The 21,015-nt window shown below is 40.5% G+C and overlaps 1 protein-coding gene across 3 annotated transcripts in view; it reads right to left on the reverse strand.

The window, feature by feature from the left end:
• MED27 (mediator complex subunit 27) overlaps positions 1-20,294 on the reverse strand; it is an 83,875-nt gene extending 63,581 nt beyond the window's left edge. For 2 of the 3 annotated variants that reach the window (XM_039720145.1, XM_039720144.1), the window contains exons 1-2: positions 20,056-20,280; positions 17,385-17,529 (exon numbers count right to left, since the gene is read on the reverse strand). In XM_039720145.1, the coding sequence (XP_039576079.1) occupies positions 17,385-17,529; positions 20,056-20,261 (351 nt within the window). In that variant the 5' untranslated portion in view covers positions 20,262-20,280. Of the gene's footprint in view, positions 1-17,384; positions 17,530-20,055 lie in introns of all 3 variants that reach the window. The other variant, XM_039720146.1, reaches the window with a different exon arrangement.
• Between the last annotated feature and the right edge of the window lie 721 nt (positions 20,295-21,015).

Here is a 21,015-nt window from a genome sequence, read left to right on the forward strand (position 1 = left end):
CTACAAGCCCCTACAAAAGAAATGAATACTACGGGCATTTTTTTCTGAATGTTCCCCAGTATCAAGAAAAAATAAAAGGCAGGAAAATTTAAAAAAAAAATCATCACAATATCTGGCTCTGGGAAACAGCACTGATCTCCCTATACATAGTTTGTGTGGTACCAAAATTTCAGCAACACCCTGCACTGGTCTCAAATTCATCCTATTGACTGCTTCCCATAAAAACCTCAATGCATCCCATATATATGGTCTGCCACTTTCCAAAGCTTGCCAGTCCTGAAAAGCCACAGAATACCTTATATTCTCACTTATTCTTCTTTTCCTCATCTCAAAACCTAAAGTAACTCCTCCTCCAACAGTTCTGAGCTGGCCAGAAGCAAACTCCCTATGGAACTGAGCACAGGATGGGGCCTGTCACTGCAGCATTGTGGGTGCAGAACACTGGAGAACCACTGCAAGTGGGAATGTAAAAATTCATCACACATGTAAGAAAAAGGAAAACAAAACCCAAACCTGTATGTTTTGGTCCTGAAAACAGATGAGGAAATCACATTAAAAAAACCCAATGCAACTTACATTACAGTTACAGTTAGAATTTTCCATTACAAATACAAATTTGAAGTAGACATGAGCTGATAAATTCAGCATTAAGTTTTCTAGAAGTATTCTCAACTCTTCAGCAGTGCATGTACTTACACAACCAAAAAGGATCTTTCTGTATGAGCTCAGAGCACCAGCAATATGACAAACTGGTGTGCATTTAAGGAAACTGGGGCGGTGGGGGAGCCAGACACTGCTTCTCACAAATGATGATTTTTGAACTTGTTTCCATCACTTCTCCAGCTACAAAATCTTTTTTAATGAGGACACTACCTACCTACCTACCTCACAAAGTTTATCCCATCAAGCCAGTAATTCAGCAACATGAACAACTGACAATTCACTCAACTATAGTTTTTGCCTGAGGCATTCACAAAAACATAAAAGAGCAAGAAAAACTTAAAAAATGGTGCTGGAGAGCTGAAACCTTGCTGGAGGCACACTGAACAAACAGGAACAATTGAAAGCTGAGGAGCAGTCAGTAATTTATACTACTGAGCCCAATGCCTGGACAGTAAGGAAAACAGATGGCTCTGCAATATGGAGATGGCTCCATGAAAAGCAGTCAGCACAGGGATGCTGCAAGAGCTCAGCAGCAATAGTTTGCCTGGCTGTAACAGCCACAGCAAAGCAAATTCCATCATTTCAGAGGATAAAACAAAAGAAAAGTAAACGAGAGTAAAAGAAAACAGAAGTTCTTATTACAGTTGGCCTATATTCCATGATAAAGCGTGGGCTCCTTCAGAGTTTTTCCAAGAGTCCTGCACAGACAGATCTGTGCAAATAAATGAGCTCCATCCACCCGGCAGGAGCAGAGCTCCTCTTCCTGTCCCAGGAATTCTGCATCACACCCAACGGCTCTGAACGTCAGCTATTTAGTTCTACTTTTAGCTCTGCTTTAAATAAAAGTGTGTGGAGTGCAAGCTGCATAATGAAGGCTCAAAACCATGGAGATGGCACAGACTGCACCGGGCAGCATTACCAAGCTGAGGGGGTTTTAGGGTTTGCTTTTCTTTCTGGCAGACTTATTTACATGGAACAAAACCAGAATTTGCCAAAGGAAGTTTCCAACTCCATGTTGGAGGAGACAAGAATTTCCAAATGGAAATGGCCCTGTTTGAGGCTTGAGGACAAACCCAGAGGCAATGGCAGGGAACTCATCAGCAAACACATCAACACAGGAAGAGAGGGCGAAGGAGTTCTTGACAAATGCGTAAGGACCTCAGACTCATTTTTTTCAATATTGCATTTCAAGGCCATCGTGACTAAGCAATATACCAGTTATGCAAGGAGTTAAAATAAGCTAAAAATCTAGCACAAAACTTTTCAGAAAGGCCAAAACATTATAAACTCTTTGACCGTAAGAACCTCTAAAAATAAATATATACTCACTATGGAACCAGAACACAGGTGAAAGCCTCAATTTAAAGCCAAGCATAAGATCCTTCTTCCTCTGCAAGTTTCCTGTGATAAATCAGGTTGTTTAAAGGGCAAGCTCAGTAGCTGGATTTAGCAGAGAAAATATCATCTTGCCTTGCACACCATGACAGGTGATGCTATTCAGCTACAGATTATGCTGACATATTCCTGTTTCACCTAGAGGATTGTTTTAATTTAAAAAAAAATCCACCAAAATGAGTGTATTACTGTAGAATATGTCTATTATTTTTCTTAAATCAAAACTCAGTGACACAGTTGCTGATGTTGGTAAAAGGCCTCTGCACACAGTTTTACCAATGGTTTAGGATTCAGCATGAGCACACAACTGCCTGAACTTGGGGTAGGCTTGTAAAACTCAAAAGCACAAGTTTATCATCACTCTCAGGGAGTAATCAAATGTTATTGTTCTTTAAAGTAATAATCAAATAGAAAATCAAAGCAAGTTCTTTTTAAGGAAGATATTTCAAATATATTTCTCTTTTTCCAGACTTAAACCTGAGACATCGTACAAGAATTAGAACAGAACCTGCAGTGAACAATCCCAGCATCCTCCTGGCAGGACTGTGGCCACTGGCATTGCTCTTCTCAAGAAAGCAAACATTTAGATTGATTAAACACCTTTGTTCAAGTACTCTTGATAATAAAGGGATTATTCTTCTCCTTTTCTCATGGGTATTTTATTCTGGCAACTGATGGATCATATATTAAACTGTTTCAATTCCAAGCAGCATCTACTGCTACAATTACCAAACTGAAGAAAGAAGGGATATAAAGTCCTGTGATTTGAAGGAAAAACAAGAAGTGAAAAAGGCATAAAGTTTACATGACACTAACAAGCCCACTGACAGGTTTTTCTGACTTTGCAAACTTCCTTTCACACAGAAGCATTCTTTTATAACCTGACAATTCCCTGCAGCCTGAAAACCTCATGAACATGTCACAGATTTTTGTTTTCAACCTCTCTGAAGTTCCTGCAAAATCTTTCTAACCTACTGGTCAGGATGACATCCAACTGCAGACATGAAATTAATAAGTGCATTTGCAGTACCCTTCTTAAACTACTTCTGCCCTTTACAAGACTCATTGTTTTGCTAAGTACCCTTTTTAATGAAGACAAACAAACATCAACAAAGGTTAAAAAAAATAGATTTAAGCAACTTGCAAGAAAAGAAAAACCAAATCACTCTCTCAAGGCATGTTTGACTTTATCAGCCAGAGAAAACCACAAAGGACGTGCTGCTACTCCAGTTTGATCATGCAAGTCTCTGAAAACTTTCCCTGGTCCATTATTTATTCAGGAAAAAAACCCTTTCCATCTTTACCATAAGAGCAGTGAACATGAGACATTAGTTTTCCAGACTTCACAGTGGCTGACAAAGCAAAACACAGACTGAATTTAGGCAGCCAGCAGAGCAAGAATCTCTGAAAAAGGGCACCTTAAATAAATGCACAATAAATGTCTCCTCAGCCCACTCAAGCAGAGCCTTCAGCCACTGCTGTATGTCCATGTCTGCTTTAAAAACAGGTCATGGATGCTTAGAGAAAAGCCACAGACCCTGATTTCCATCCATCTGGGAATTACTACATTTTGCAAGTTAGCACATATGAAAATGCACTAAGGACAGTACTCTCTGAGTTCATTTAGGCTCACAGAGTTCTACTGCAAATAACCTTTGTAAAACAGTTAACATGACCTACAACAGATTTTTTGAAGGAATGTGACTCTCAAAGAGAATAATTTTTCTGTGTTCTGCTAACACAACAAAACCCTTTTCATAGCCTGACCATCAGCAAACATGCATTTACTAGCCACAAAAAAACCCAAAAACAAACAACAAAACAAAACAAAAACCCAAAAACCCCCCATAAAGTTACTTTGAAATTTGATAAAAGATTAGCTAAAAGTATCTGCAATGCTCTGCTCTCTGATTCAGGAACAGTTCCCATGCCATTGAAGTCTATTCCATTTTAAGCTTCTCTCTTATTCCATGGAAGATCCACAGAAGTTTATCAGTACAGAAAAGAGCAAAACTTCATTAATGAAGTCCTATCAAACTGAAATAGCAAGAATATGGTACATGAGGGAACAAACTTTAACAGTAATGTGTTTTGGTTTATCAACCTAAATTAAATCTCTTTCCCCCCATCAACCCCTTTTTCATTTCAAAACTCTTTTACTTTGCAGGAAAAATTAATTTTATCTGAGCAGGTTAATATTCCACATTCCTGCAGCTTTTAATTCATGCAACATTCATGGCAACATAGTTGTTTCACTTGGGCTCTTGCAAAAAATTAACAGGAAATTTATTGACCTGTGTGTGCAGATATTGTTGCCTATTACATGGAAATGCCACTTTGAAACACCATGTTTACAAACCAGAATATTCCACAGCTGCTTGGTCTGTATGTACATCTATACAACACCAAGTGCAGCATAAAACAGGAGCAATGAGAAGTTCTTTTGAAGGTCCCACACATGAAAGGGAGTTATGCTGACTCTGCACCTGTGCTGCTCTTTGAAGGGACAAAATCATCCCTGGGATGCATCAGCTCAAGCAATTGTGTGGATTATCTAAAAAGACAGCCAAACTGCAGCTCTCCTCACAGCTTCTCCCTGGAAGAGAGATTTGTTCCTTCCAAATCCTCTCTGCTTCAGCTCTTCCAGAGGGAAGTATTGGCTTGGAGGAAATAACAACTAAGTATCTCCCTCATCGACAGCAGAAAGAGAGCACATTGACTTGTGCCCTTTCTGTATTGATGCCCTGGCTGAGTAAATGAAGATGTACAGGGGAAAAGCAAAGAGCACCACAAGTGGGTATGTGACCCAGAAAAGCACAGTAGCAATTTTATATCTTCTTCAATCTTCCTGAGATGTGATTACAGTTGACCTTTAAATCTAGTAGATCAACCAATCGATTCTGCTGGAACAACCCTGTGTGTGATCTAAGAGCATGCCCATGCTGAAAAAACTTCCCATGCCTGGCACAGTCATTTTATTTTGTTGTAAAAGTTACCAAGATTTGTCTGAATTGATTTTACTTGCAAGAAAAACACACTATCAAAACTGCAGCATCAGCAGACACTAAAGGTCTTAGATTCTTGCAGGATGAATGCAATATCAATACAATCAGGATGTATCCATATGAGGTACACAAGAGAGATGGAAAGAAGATGTTTCTAATCTCACTTAATCCTAATGCAGCCCCAAGCCTGCTTTTTTAGACTGTGGGAAAAAAATAAATACAAGGGAAACTACAAACACTCCAAAGTATTTGCCAGGCAAAACATTGAATTTGGAACAGAAAACATATTTAACAGCTCTTTAGGAAGTAAAGCTTTAAAGCTTTCCTGTTGTGTTGGATGAGAGTTTTATTTCAGTTGATAAATTGTCCTTTAAAATAAAAAAACAACCCAAAAGAGACTTCAGGATGGTGTTTGTCAGTGCAGTAAGATGTTCATGTGCAGTATCTCCCTCAGATTTCTCTGAGCACTCACTCTGTAGCACAACCCTTATTTCAGAGTTAGATATTTTACAGATGGAAAAAGACAAACACAACAAAGACACTTGTGAAAACTCATCCAGCAAGCTAAGGCCAGAGGAAAGAGGAGGATGGATCTCTCCAGTCCCATGACAAACTTGGCAATGCTGCTGCTCCCAAAATCTTCATCCTCCCCTTCAGAAGCGTTCTGGGAAGTCCACATCACACACTCGTGTTCACAGAGTCAACTACACAGCAAGTTCTTTTAAGCTGAAAGTTTTTAACTTCACTCCATATTACATGCAGGGTGTCCAAAAGAACCAGAAAATTGGAAATGAAAGGTTAGCTGGTGCTTCATCAGGCACAAGAGAGCTTACAGACAGACTTGATCAGCTCTGTGATCTACGAAATTTCTACAAACAGCTTTGGAAGAAGCATCAAATAGTGCAGCCAAAAAAAAAAAAAGGGGGGGGGGGGGAAAAGATGGCACTGAGCAAACTGAAAATGCTACACAGAAAATTCTGAAAATACAAGATTTGACTCCAGAGTAAAACTGAAGCAGACGGCAAAGCAGAGAACTTGTTAAGTCTGAGTGCAGAGACAACTGCAGAGAAGACTCTAAATAGAACCCAACTGAAAGCAGATGGGTAGGGCAGAGAACATCAGAATAAAAATCTAACTAATGGTAAAACACACAGGGATGTTTTTTCTCAAAAGAGAAACATATATCCACCCTCAGTGAGGGATAACCTCGGAGGGAGGAGGAAACCATTATCTTTTTAACTGCAGCTTATTTGATACAAAAGTGACATATTCTCTGAATGAGGAATTCTTTTTCCATAAAGAAAAGCCACCATCTGAAATGAGACAGAGCCCAGTAACGCTGCAGTAGTTGAGAATGTCATGATTTCCATCAGAAAACTGTTTTGCAGAGATCAGGAACAGCTGTTTCAAACTGAATTAGACTAAAACTGGAAACAAGCTGTCAAAACCCAAAAAATGTATTTTATACATAAAAGAATGTATTTGATTCAGCTGTTTTATCGTGGTGGTCAGCCAAAAGAGAAATAAAGTAACATTCTGAGATCCAGACGTTGTCGCAAAGACTCTCTCATTTTAACACTCTTTATGTAGATTTATTCCTTTGAGCATTTGGAATAGGAAAAATGTCAAACAGCTCATATCACAGATTCTTGAATATTTTCAAACCACGGGCAGCTTAAAACCGTTTAAAGACACCTGAGGACTCTTGCTGCTCCAGTCCACATCCTCTACATCTTCTGTAGCAGTAACGGGCTGGTGCAATAAGGAAAATACACTGAATTGATGTTGACATGAAAAGATTAAAATAATTCACTTTAACCCACCACTTGTGGGTAATAGCACATGCATCCAGCTCCTTTTTGTGCATACTTGCAGATCCTGGGAGGCTTTTAGTGGGTATTTTCAATATTGATTTCCCTAGGAATTGCAGTTTCATGTAATGAGAAGTAAATACATCTATTTTAGAATATACTGCAAAATGTCACATCAAGATACAATTCCTTTGTGTCTAATGGCCCACGCAGTACACAGAGCACCTTTAGTACTCTGCCACTACCAGTTAGAGGAGCTTAGAGAATCCAGATACAACAACCAAATTAATCAAGACTCTGCTGGTTTTGAATACAACTATTTGTTGTAAAGCACAGCTCTGAACATCAAAGACCTCTGTGATTTCATTATGTGCTGTAAGATGTAGCCATTATACCCTGCCTGCCAACCAAGTCTGAGGTAATATTGAAAATACCCTCAGCATTTCAACATGGTCATTACTTCTCATAATGATGATTCATGCTAATTCCATCTAATAAGGATATTAGTTTTTACTGTCAGCTTCTCAGCAGATGGGCTTTTGAAGAAGAGGTATCTGAGAACAAGCAAATTCATGAGCATGTAAAAAAAATGTACACCCCAAGAAACGCATTTTTAACTCTCTAGAAGACCAGGCAATCATGCAACAGCAGCCAGGTGCCATTTCTCCTCTCAGATTGCTCACCCAGTCCAGATTTAGGCATTTTAACTCAAGGGCTTAAGTTTTCAGCACACTCAGTGCAGCTCCAAAGCATGACTGAATGCTTTACACTAAGCCAAGACATTCACAAAAGAGCACAACAAGGTAACTGCTGCTCAGGATACAGAAACTTTTGATCTTTCTTTGAAAAGATCAAAAATGTGAATGACTAGCACCTGGTAGAATCAATCAGCTTTCATTAAATCTTCTTTTATTAATTCAGAGGACATCTTTTTCCACACATACTGTAACTGAACAAGTGTCAGTGGTTAAAAGATTTATTCATGTTTTTTGTTTCTTCTTCAAGAATCATTACATTCAGGCACTTTAAAATTAGATTAAATGAACTGCTATAAATGCTTGGGCTAATCTTGTATCAGCAAAGGACATGATAACATGTACTGATAAGTGTCTTTATTTCCAGAACTTCAGGATTTGACAGCTCTAGTAGATTGAAATGCTAGCTCATACCAAGAAAATACACCAGCAGCAAATGGGTTTGGGAGGAAGCAGCTCTGAGTGTAATGATCATATTCTGGTCTCTTCTCTTTTTCCTATTAACCCCCAAACCAGCCCAACCATGGCACCACTGAGATTGCAGAGAGCCAAGACATGGTTCTGGAACTGCTCAAGAAGCCTGGCAGCAGGCACAGAGCTACACAGCCTACAGCTCTTCTCCAGTAATGGTCCTGATGTCTGTAATCATCTGTCATTTCTTATCCACATTCTTCAGCTGTCACACAGCCACAAATCACCACCCTCTGCCCAGGGCAGGATTACTTTTCCCTCCCAGGAAAATAAAAAACAGTTTGCATTGACCCCAAGAGATTTCATGGGTCACCACAGACCCTCTGCTTTACACACCTTCAACATCAGCAGCTCAGCATTAACTCCTGCTGAACACACAACTGCTGGCACCTTTCTGCCAAATGCACATTTTCACAAAGCAGCAACCAGTGGTCAGAAATGCACTTTTGATTATATGCTTACATAGTTCTTCACACAGACTGGTCTCAATTTTATTAGCTGTTAAACCATCTCCATGTTTTGTTACCCAATTATCAACAGCATGAGATTAAGATACAATGGGGAAGAACTGAGCATTGTTTATATGCAATTCAAACAAATAAATCCACTGTGAACTGTCTGGGGGGGCAGCTTCAGTAACTTCAAAAGAGAACTCAAAGAAGAACACAGATGAGTACACTTCTGCATTAAAAAACCCAAATAACAGGCACAATAAAAGACCTGACAACAACAAAAGTAGAGAGCAACAGGGTGACATCATTAAATTTTCCATTTTATTTGATTTCCTCTAGAAGCTACAAAAAAATCTTTTCCATACAAATAATACCTGTGGGATTTTTATCACCTGCATCAGTTATTTTATATTAGTGTTCATATTCCTTGAATGTCCTTCATATGAAGGTCAGTGAATACTCTACAAACATCTTTAATTTGCCTCAAAGAAAGCAAGAAAGGACATTGAGTCTCTGAAAACATTATTTATGGTTTCATGGTGGCACCATCCACGAGATGGCCAGGCTTGTTCACCAGCAGTCAGACTGAGCCATGGAGAGCTGAGGCAGAAGAGAACTGGAAATTCAAAGGAATGCTGGCTTTCTCTCAAAGCTGTTCTTGCTCTGCAGTCCTGCATATTCATCAATTAATCCCCAGACAACATGGATTTCCAGTTATACTTTGTTGTATTCCTCAGATTCTGCAAGTAAAGCCCTTTCTGCTGCTCTGATGGCTGCACTGTGAGATACCCAGGCCACATTTCTGTGTCTGTGCCTGGCTTAGCTGCACTCAATACACAGCAAGGCAGTTTTAATTTGATTTGATGACCACATTACACAGCTAAGAAAGGGAAAGTGATCACTGCCTTATAAATTACATATTTGAGCCATCCAGCATGAAATGTATGAGGAGTTCTTGCAGAGGGAGAGAAGGAGTTAGAGGAGGAAGAACCAGGAGTGGGCAGAAGTGTTTTGGTTAAAAGGGAGCCACATCAATCATTTCCATCCTGAAATAGGCTAACAGCTAGGACATTAATACTTATCAAAGAAACAGGGGAAAAAAACCCACTCATTAGCAAATAAAGGTGTTGCAAAGCATTAAATAATTCCCACCAGCTGACAAGGGGGCTGTGATTTATAATAGTGTGTTATTGATAGATCACTTCCCATAATTAGGAAAACTGAGACTGGTACTGCTTACAGCATTATTTTGATCAGAGCCTTGAAAAATACTGTTGAATAATAACAAACACTAGGCACAACAATAGAAAAAACACCATAACATTGCTCTCAGGCTGCTTCAGATTAGAAACAAAATATTCTAAAAAAAATTCAGTAAGAAAGGCAATTCTGTTTGGACACATAACCTTATTTCACAACAGCATCCTGGTGTGAATTATTACTATGATAACTCTGGGAGGATCACAGACATAAAACATTCAAACTACACAGCAAAAATAAGTCAGAACAAAAGGCTAATTATTTCTTATTTTTTAAGCAACAAGTTACTCCTCATAACTCTTCTTCTCTTCCTGAAGAACCAGAATAACCTCAGTCTACTAAAATGTTAAATAAATTCAACTAACTTCCCTAGTAGCACAAGTCAGCAGATGCAGGAAATTCTCAGCTGCCACGATAACTTTCCATAGTGCAAGGAAAAAACACACTGGCAATTTTCATTCCTTTCAGTCACATTATCAGGTGTCAAAACCACTTTTATAGCTAACAATAAAATAGTTACAATAGCCCTGGCTTGAACTTTTGTCAGAAACCAACATTAAAATCAAAGGCAAAGAAACAGAGAGCCCAAGAGCTGAAGATTGCAGGGACTCACAGCTGAGGAGGGAAGATACATTTCCAAAGAGAAGACATCACTGATGTTATCCATCCCTAGTGCCCCAGACACTGCTTGAGGCAGGATCTCCAGGGAAAACAAACCCTGTCTAACAAGCAGAAGCTGGTGATTCTGCCTTTACTGTTGCTATTATTGTAAGCTTCCCTGTTTTCCTTATGGTTTTCACCATTTTCTCACTATATTCACTTCGTTTTTTAAAACTATCATTGCAGAGCTCAAAGACCCTCAGAAAAATTTCACATCCCACCTTTTTCCTTCTCCACTAAAGCACATGTGGACTATTGAAATTACATTTTGGTACAAGCACTTTCTTCCTCATCACAGCTTCTCCAGTGCTTCTTCCCCCCATCACTATAATATCAAGAATAATTTCCACACTACCTGAATTTGCCATCCCTGCCATGGCTGGTCACTAAAATTAACCCTGCAATAAGAAAAGTCAGTATTCTCCAGGCAGACAACTGAGCAGTAATTAATAACTGCAGCAGTTGGAAGCACAGAGGTAACCACCTGTTTCCCAGTCATACTAAAAAAAAAGAAAGAAAAACCAGAACATTAATGTAATTCTGAACAGCAAGGGCATTTCACCAGATATTTACCCAAAAGCACACAGAATTAAAAGCCCATAAAGGACATTTTTTCCAGACTGCCAGGCAAACAACATTAGTCACTGGCTATATAATACTTGGCACCTACAAAACGCTTCTGTCCAAAGAACCCAATGCACTGGAGACACATTTAGACTAGAAACTCTCCCAAGAAGTAGGTTAAGTGATATTATTCTCTTTTATCTGCACCAAAAATGAGGCACAGTAAAAATTAGTGTGTCCTGTTCAAGGTTACAACAATTAGTGAGAAAAGCAGGAATAGAATCCAAGTGGCCCAGCTCCTATTTTGTGTCCAGGGTACAAAACCCACCAGTCTGTGCCACTCATTTCTCCACTGACAGGAACAGAAAATCCTGTGGCTGATGTGCACAGGAAAGGAGCCCACAGCTGGAGTTCCCCATGCAGCTCCCTCCAGGAAGATCTGATTCTGCTCTTACAAACCAGACTGCACCAGAATCTGTGGATCAACACATAACAGGATGTCACAGTATTATAATGCTGCATTTTTGTAAGAAAAAAAGTCCTGAAAGGACATTTTGGCCACCTGCCTGAAACTCCCAAGAAGTACCAACACAAAAATCCAGTTACATTGTCCATGCTACTGTAAAACTACAATGAAGTCACAATGTTTGAGCACACCCAAAATTCAAAATTAACGTTCCTTGGGATGAACACATCCTTTTACAATCAAGATGAAGTGATTTTTTTTCCTATTCTGCAGTGCTTCTCTATTATCATGGTTAACATTTAATGTCATTTATTGTCATTAAACTCAGTATTTGTGTCTAATCAATACTAAGCTACCAAGTGCAGCTGTAGCAAGTCTGGTCTTTCTCTACATGCTCTATTGATTGCTTTTTTTGAGCCCTACAATAAACACAATTAATACAAATAATTTATCAGGGAACATATCAAAATAATTTAATAAACAAAACCTATCTATACCTTTTCTCTTCAGTCATGTGACAGAAAATCATTTTAACTCATTAATGGTAATCTTAACAGTTCGATTTTAAATTTATGTAAAAACAAGAGGAAGCTATGAAGCAACAAATTTAAATCCAAATATTTTTAGCCTATTTCCACATGCAGATCAACAGTAATTTTTTTTCATTTTGTAATTCCCAGCATATTACTTTCAAATAAATTTATGACAACTCCCGTTCAGCTTTGTTCACTTAAAAAACTTATAATTCACAGATATTGTAAAGTTTGTCCAAGTTGTCAGAATAATCTTTTCATAGATGAGTAAATTAATTAATTTGATATAAATCCTACTTCTCCAAAAAGTTACAAAGTCAGAAAAGTTGATTTTTTGCTTCCTGCTTGAAGCAGGAGAAAACAGCCTTCCCAATCCCATGGTTATCACGTTTTGTAAGCAGCATCTCATGAAGATAAAACAATACCACCACCCCTACACACCCCCACACGTGGGTTCAAGAAGAGCTGGAACTGGAGCAAAGCACATGGATAAATGCAACTCTGAAAACAGCAGGGGATACAACACTGCACTTCAGTGAAGTTAAGAATCAAGAAAAAAATTTAAAATAACATCACCTGCTCAAGACTACAACTGCTCTTAATTTCCCCACTTTTACTGCTGTTAAAATTACTTGAAGGTCTGAACACAAACCCTTCACTGCAAAGGAAGGGGGAGAAGGAAAGATGACTTGCACAAGACTATTTTTACTTGACAAGTGAACTCAGCTGATGCTGCTGTCACTCAGCAATGCAGGGGAGACTGAGTTTGCTGCTCTCCAACAAACACAGCCTTCCTTCACTGGCTGAAAGTCATTCTGGTTTGGGAGTTGACCCATCCTGCACACACCCTTCACCTCAACAAACAAGCAAAAATCCTGTACAGTGGTTAAAGCTCAAGTGTGGGGCATGAACTACTTAACAGCATCCCAGCAAGGAAGGGGAAACCTGCCCAAAAAAGCATTTTCCTTGCTCAGTGGACACAAAAGACACTGTTTTCTGTTCCAGTGGAAACCCCTTAACAGGCACAGCCTCGGGCACTCACAGGGCGAGGGCATGGAACACTTCACCAAGGGCAAAGGATGAGCAAGTACACACTGCAGGCCATAAATAACCTCACTGAAGCTGCAGATGGAAACCCAAGGTTTACACCACTCAAAGAACGAGCTGACACTCCTGGCTTCCAAAAAGCTGCACCTGCTCTGACCACCTGAGGTGCAGGTGGATCAAGTGACCACACCACCAAAATCTTCACTGAACATTTCATGTGTGGGGAAGTATGATACTGGATTAATCACAGCACCAACAAGTATTTTCTTCCCCTACAAACCTCTTTGTCACCCAGTATTGAGAATAAATATTGAGAAACAGGCAGTTGCTTAGTAAAGGAAGCTGATATTCATGAGTTGGTGGTGTCATCTCCTGCAGGAAACAAGCAGCACTGGGAACAGGGAAGGGTGGCACAAGGGCCCTGGCATAGAACCATCCTGAAGAGCAAGAGAAGAGAGTTCTTGCAGTATCTACCACAAATCTGAGGTCACATCTCTTAAAAAAAAAACAAAAACCAAAAAAAAATTAATCAGTATTTCAGTCTAGAAAGTGACTTCCAAAACTTCCTTTAATCTAAGCTTAGCTGATGCCTTCTGCTCCATGGTGATTCCCCTTGAATTCCAAGATAATGCAAGATGCAGGCAGCTGGGTAAGGCAGAGCCTCTGCAGACCCTCTGACTGCTCCAGGCAGCATCAGGTCACACACACCCTGACCAGGAGCCCTCCTGGCTGCTGCTGTCATCTCAGATTGCACCTGCTCAGACAGAACAGTATATAACAAAATAAAAAATAAATCAACTGCCATGATGTACATAACTACTAAACCCAGAATTCAAGTGCAATGACTCAACAGAGACAGCCCATGAGAAAAACAACTACTGTTATCTACACACATCCTATCTTACCCATAATAATCTCTCTGCATTAACCTTGCAGAATGATAGCTCATTTTTACCTTATCTAATATTATATCTTCAGTATTACATTAGAGGGTACATATGGATCCTTCTGGGAAGCAGCACTTCAATTGTAATAAAGATAACTTCTTTTCTTAAATAAAATTGAAGAGGAGGGGGAAAGAAATTTAACAGCTAGACCTAAATACTGTTCCATGGCTACTGCATGTCTCCATGCACCCCACAGGCAGCAAATGACTTCCATGATTTCTACTGATACATAAAATAGGTTAAAGCAAAGAAGAAAAACCACTTAGCTGTTACTTGCAATAAAATAAACTTCCTGTGTTTTTCAGTTATGGCTTGGTGAGAGCTGTTAAACACCTGAAAAAGAAAGTTCCTTTACAGCTGTGTGTGTATGCAATTAATGCATTTGACAAGCTGTTGTGTTCCCAAACAGCTGCTTCCATTACACAGACAACTTCACCATCTGCAAAACTATTGGATAAACTACAGTAAGTAAATATCAGGAGAGCAGGTGCTCATAAATAACAAACGCTGCCAAGAGAACACACTTCTGTAAGGGAAGTTTTCATTCTTCCCACTGGACTTCTTCTTACTCCTGAAGCAGGTAAACTTACAATTAGAAATGGAGGAACCAGTGCTGTGACTCACAGGAGCAGGAAAAAAGGTTCAGGGCAAGTAGCTGTGAAATCACACAGTTAAATGCAACTCATCTCTACTGCACTCAGCCAAAGGGGTCAGTAAATTTGCACCTGAAAGAGGGTCTTCTCCAAATACATAACCAAGCACAGCTACAAGTATTAATCATGGTAAACAAACCAAACCAGTGTCAGCTTAGTCTCATGTCAACACTCACATCTCAAACACAGCATTTTCCATTTATGTCTGTGACTATGATCTTCATTTCACATCCAGCACTGCTACTTAAACCAAAAACTTGTCCATGCATCCAAGACCCAAACAAAATCAGGCATTTGCTGGACCCAACATCAAAACAAAGCTGCAAATAGAAAGAACCAGCTATTCTAACATCCAGTACCTCATGAACCACAGGACAGTGCTTTGATATACTGAACACTCATTTGCTTCTCACAGGTAGCCCAGTTATTACCAACCTTACTTATTATTGTCCTCAAAGTGATTTTTAACAGTCACCTCATGTCTTAAAAAGAAGCAGAATGCACTGAGACATGCAGCACAGCCCGTGCACTCATTTTCCTTGTGTTTTGTGAATGTTCTTTTGGAATGGCACCACAGCCCCAGAAGTCTCCTCCCCTGGCAGCCATGGGGCTGTTCATGCCATCAGTAATGCATGAACAATCAAAGGCAGAGGAAAATGCCCTTATCTCAGCTCATCAAAAATACAAGCAGGCAAGCCACAAAGGGGTCACAAATTAAAAATTAAATGCAGGCAGATCTGAAGTGTATTGACAGACCATCACTTCCAAACCATCCCTGCGAAGCAGCTGGAAACAGGAGACACATAACAAGAATAGAAGGCAGCCAGAAGAAGTAATGAAATAACTCTTATTCCAGAGGTGTATTTAGCAATGAAGAATTAAGCAGGAACAGAAGGATCTGTGGTGGTAAAGCCAGCAGCTCACACCCTCACACAGGCAACACATTTCCTGCAACTTAGCCAGTGTTTTTCTTTATCTCTGTTGTCTCTGACTTCAGTTTCACAGCTAAAATCAAAGGTACTCTTCTTCTCCTGCAATATTTCGGATGCTGAAACTTCCAGCTTTCTGAAATCAGAATCCAGGATTACAAAAAATTGCTCTTCAAAGCTCCATAACACTCTAAGTTAATAAAAAACTACATTAGAACAGCTCTGTAAAACTATTTCATTACTGCCTGAGTTTACACTGATAATGACCTAAAGAAGTAATTAAATCCCTGAAGACTTAACTGCCTTACAAGTTTATAAGTTTTCCTACTTCTACTTTTGCTGAAAGTAGCAAATTAATTATTCTTTCTTCAGTGCCAATAATCTGCTGCTAACAGCAAGGAACACAAGCAAACATGAAATATTTTCTCAATTACTAAATCTCTACTTAAAAATCTTTCCTGTCTCCCCATTTTCCAACCATATCAAATTTCTCTCAATGCCAAATTCTGCTGATTTTCAAAACCATTAACACATATTTGTATTCTGACCCATTATTGTACAAATATATTGTGGTATTTATACAAACATTACTGCACAATCCTATCTTAAATCTGAATAATATTAGAATGGTTGGCCCAATGTATAACAAGAATTTGCCTACAAAGTATTTGTGCACTCTCAAAGTCTTCCTGGCTCATGTATCATAATAAATAATTTAAAGTGGAACTGTTTCTTTTAATGCTCTAAATATTTTCAGATTTATTATTCCTGCTTACTCCTGCTGTCTTGCATAAGGGTATTAAAAGCTACAACTCCGGACACACTTACTACTGATAATTATTGTAACAGAAATTAATCCATCTTTTATATTTCTTAATAGTTACGGTATTTCAAATGTAACTTTAAGAAAGGTTTTAAATACTTACTCATCTTCATATTTCTATAAAAAGTAATAGGCATGCTCAAAAAAACCAGGATGGGAACAGGCAACCTAAAACATAACAGTGCTCAGAGGCCAGCAATAACTGCAATGCCACTTTTACTTACTTAAAAAAATTAGGTGAGGAAAGGAGTATTTTTGACCCGCAAGTAGATTGTTCAGAGTAGAAAAGGAAACATACCTATCCAAATCCTACACATATTCAACATACAGGTTTATGAAACTGAAATATGCTGCTGGGAAAGAGGTTTCTTTCAGGAAAAACCAATAAAATTTTAAATGCAAAAGACTACATTAATACTATCTGCCTTTTTCTTTTACACTACTTAAAATTCAATGCCATATATACGATATGAAAACAGGAGGGATGCCAAAGCTGCTGAATACAAAGCTGCTTTTGAGACCATGGGCAGAAAATGGTAGGGAAAAGGCTTCAAGATTTCTGATGATGACAACTTCCCCAGAGGACTCTTTCCTAGAAATAGTTTGGAGGTGACATAAGCTGTTGATTCTCTGCTCTTATATCCCACTGCAGTGTTTGCTGCCAGATGCAAGGACACAACATACTTTTAATTTATATCTGCAGAAGATGCTAAATGTGGAAATGCTTGGGAGTTAATACCCCCTTTGAGACCCAGGGCAGGCCTTGGTATCACAGAAAAGTCTCCTCTTAATTAAAACAACATTTTATCCTTGAAAGTACATTTAGGTATGCATTATGCCCCTCAATTCCAAAAAAAGTCAGCCCTTTTGGCAGCCCCAAACACACAGAAGTCAGCTGTATGGCTAATGCAATGAACACAGAACTAAATCCCACAGATGTGCTTGGTTACCTTGTTTGACCATTTGTAGGCCTGGAGGAGCTGGCTGTACAGGGGGGTTTTGTCCTGCACAGGGTCCAGGCTCAGGAGCCCACTGTTGTGCAGGGGGTGGTTCTCTGAGGGCTTCCCAACGAGGTTGCTCAGACGTTCCAGTTCCCTGGCACAAAGCAGAAGGGCATTTTTTAGAGTCAGAGCTGGGAATCGCAGATGTGCAATCCTCCAGGGACAGCAACATGCACCGATTCTATTTTAGTAGCTAAATGAGATTTAAATATGTCCCAAATTTCATTTCAAACATAATCCCTCTCATTACCCAAACAATGTGAAGCAGTCTGTTGGTTGTTAAGCTCAGCTCTTCTTCAGAGAGAAAGTTCAAGTCCAGAGTCTTTGAAAACAACCTGGAAAGAGTCAGACTGTGGCAGGTCCTGCCCACAGCCCAGGGCAACTCCTGAGCAAAGCAGCCCCCCAGAAACCACAAAATTCTGACTTCAGCACTGCCTGCAACACTAGAAGTAATTTTTTTACCCACCAAGCAAGCAGACGCCTCATCATTTCATTAGAGAACTCCAAATTAACATTGTCCTCATATAAATATACACAAGAACTGGCATTGGTCCTAAGCCTGGAGACAATCCTGCTAAGGCTGTGATTGCTCTAATCAAGTATCTGCCTTACAAGTTCTCAGGACAAGGAAGGATCTTCTGATTTCCATGAGCAATTTGTATATCTGTAGGGTAAAATACTCAAATGAAGCATAATAAGCACCATTTTCCCATGAAAAATCCCTCACTGTGAAATGATCTATCATTGCTTCATATCTCATTTGTCAAACACAACATTTAATCATAACAAAAGTTAAGCAATTTTTCAAACTTGCATTAATCAGCTGTAGAAGAAAGACTGCCCACTTTGCACAGATATAAAAAGCAGTTTTTCAAGTGACATGACTAATCAAGAGCTTTTCCTTCTGAGTGCCCAGTGCTACACCCAAGTCTGAACTTCAGAACCTCCACTAAATTAAATGCAGCACTCAAAAGGGAGCTTATGAAAACATCTGTAAAGAAAAATCCAAAATATCTCCATTTACATTTAAGAAAGGTTACAAAAATAAACTCCCAACAATCAGAGAACTGACAGTTAAAAGACTTCCAGACTTCACTAACACAAAATTCTCCTTTATTAATCATCATTCCTTGAAGTTTCCATGGCCTACATTCTTTCCAATCCTCTGGTGCTGTGAACACTTGCAAATCTGCTTAATACTCCTTGACAGAAGAACACAATAAAACAAGTGTGACTAGGCATAATAACTGAGGATTTGCTGAACAGAGATACCAGTCAGTATTTTCACTACATAAAAGTCCACTGGTGATATTAACTCCAGCACACCTTGGAGTATTCCCTTGCTCCTTGAACAGGCCAGTTCATGGAATACCCTGGGTTGGAAGGGACCCACAAGGATCCAAGTCCAGCTCCTGAGTTGTTGTCTGTTATTGTCTGGGAATGAGATTTTGGGGTTATACCTGATTACTCTTTAGGAAGCCACAGAGCCAGGCAAGAAGGGAAAACCAAAGGAACAGCTCATCTTCCATGGAGCAAACTGTGAGGCCTCCTCACCTTGAAAACTAAAAACCAAAGGGACACAACACCTACCCCTAGAGCTGGGTACAGCATCATTCATGAGAAGGGTTATCCACCACCTTTCCCAACAGAAGAGAAGTGGGTAAAAATTACATTACCCTAAAAATCAGCAAGGCCTTTTAATTGACAAGAAAGAAATTCTTGTACACAAGACCCCGAAGCAGAAGATGTTCTGGGAAGGGGTGGTTAAGCACCTGGGGACACCTCCCTGGACAGTGCTGATGGCTCCAGGAGGGTAAAGCCAAACCCAGCAGTGGTGGGATCAACATGGACAATCACTGACCCAGTTAGGCTGGAAAACACCTTTATGATTGTTAAATCCAACCATAAACCTCACATTGCCAAGTTCACCACTAAACCTTGTCCCTAAGCGTGCATAAAGAACTCAGTTGCCGTGTCTGTGTAGGGGTTTTCAATTTAAATACACAAAATTGCTGAATGAAACTGTGTGCCTGCCTCTCTCTTCTGCCCACAACCTTCCTCCACACCTTCAGCCTCAGCAGTGTGTCTCTGCTCACACAAAACACACCTGCTGGTACAAGCAACTACGCTTACCTGGGATAACTTTCCAGCCTGACAAGTTTTGGTAATAAAATTATCATTCTTGAACCCCTTAGGTGCCACTGAGTAATCTGCACCTAGTGATGCTACTCAGTAATGCTACTGAGCAGTCTGCACCTACAAAGTGTCTTAATTTTTAACAAAAAACCTCAAATATAGAGATAAATCTCCCTGCAGCCGAACACCTTCACTTTGTCAATGCAATCCCACCAACAGGTCCTTCGTGAAAACAAAACGAGAACAAAACCCAGGTAAATATTTTGGGCATATTCAACCCTTTGGAGACTCGGGAGCAGAGCACCACGAAAGGGTTAACGCGCACAGTGCTGGGGGGAGAAACAAAACGAAGCATTTTCGCATTTATTTGCCTAAAACCTTGCCCTGGAGTGAAAACAGCCCCACCGGGCGCTGAGAGGAGCCAGGACAGCCCGGGACCCCCTCCCTGCCCACCGGGGGCTGCCCCGCCGGGGCCGCTGCTCACCCCAGGTCGCGGCTGACGGAGTGCAGGCTCTCCTGGAAGGCGGCCACGAAGCCCTTCTCGCGGCCCTCCAGGGTCTCCTTGTTGCGCATCCCATCCTTGAGGCAGTCGAAGACCCTGGTGACGCTGGAGCGCAGCGCCTGGATGGCGGCGATGGCCTGCGAAAACGCCTCCAGGTTCACGCCGGGGCTCAGCGCCCCGTCCGCCATCTTGGCCGGCGCCGCCGGCCGCGCCGCGCCGCCGCGGTGCGCGCTGGGAAATGTAGTCCGAGCGCCTGTGGGGGGACGGGTGTTGATCGCCACGAAGCGATTTTTGAGAAACTTTTGTCTTCTTTTCCTGGATTGTTAGGGCAATAATGACGGAGTCGGAAAGGTTGGAAGAGACCTGTGAAATAATGGGATTAGCTCAGTTGGATGCTAATAACTGGGTTCGTGTGTGGGTCATTTACTTGGACTTGATGATCCTTGTCAGTTCGGGATGTTCTGTGAATCTGTAAATCATCAGTTCTAACCATCCACCCAGTACCACTGCCGTAACCCCTAAACCACATCACCCAGTGCCATGTCCAGATACCTGGAATCACAAAATTAGAGAATGATGGAATCACGGCTCAGTTGGATAGAGCATGGTGCTAGTAACACCAGGATTGTGGGTTCGTGTGTGGGTCGTTTACATGTGACTTGGACTTGATGATCCTTGTCAGTTCGGGGTGTTCTGTGAATCTGTAAATCATCAGTTCTAACCATCCACCCAGTACCACTGCCGTAACCCCTAAACCACATCACCCAGTGCCATGTCCAGATACCTGGAATCACAAAATTAGAGAATGATGGAATCACAGAATATCCTGAGCTGGAAGGGACCCCGGGACCATCCAGCCCAGCCCCTGGCCCTGCATGGACACTCCAACCCCTCCATGTCCCCTGTTGTCCAAACTCTCCTGGAGCTCTGCAGCCTTGGGGC

Source organism: Passer montanus, unplaced genomic scaffold (genome assembly GCF_014805655.1).
Source record: "Passer montanus isolate IOZ18808 unplaced genomic scaffold, ASM1480565v1 scaffold43, whole genome shotgun sequence".
NCBI classification, from domain to species: Eukaryota; Metazoa; Chordata; class Aves; order Passeriformes; family Passeridae; genus Passer; species Passer montanus.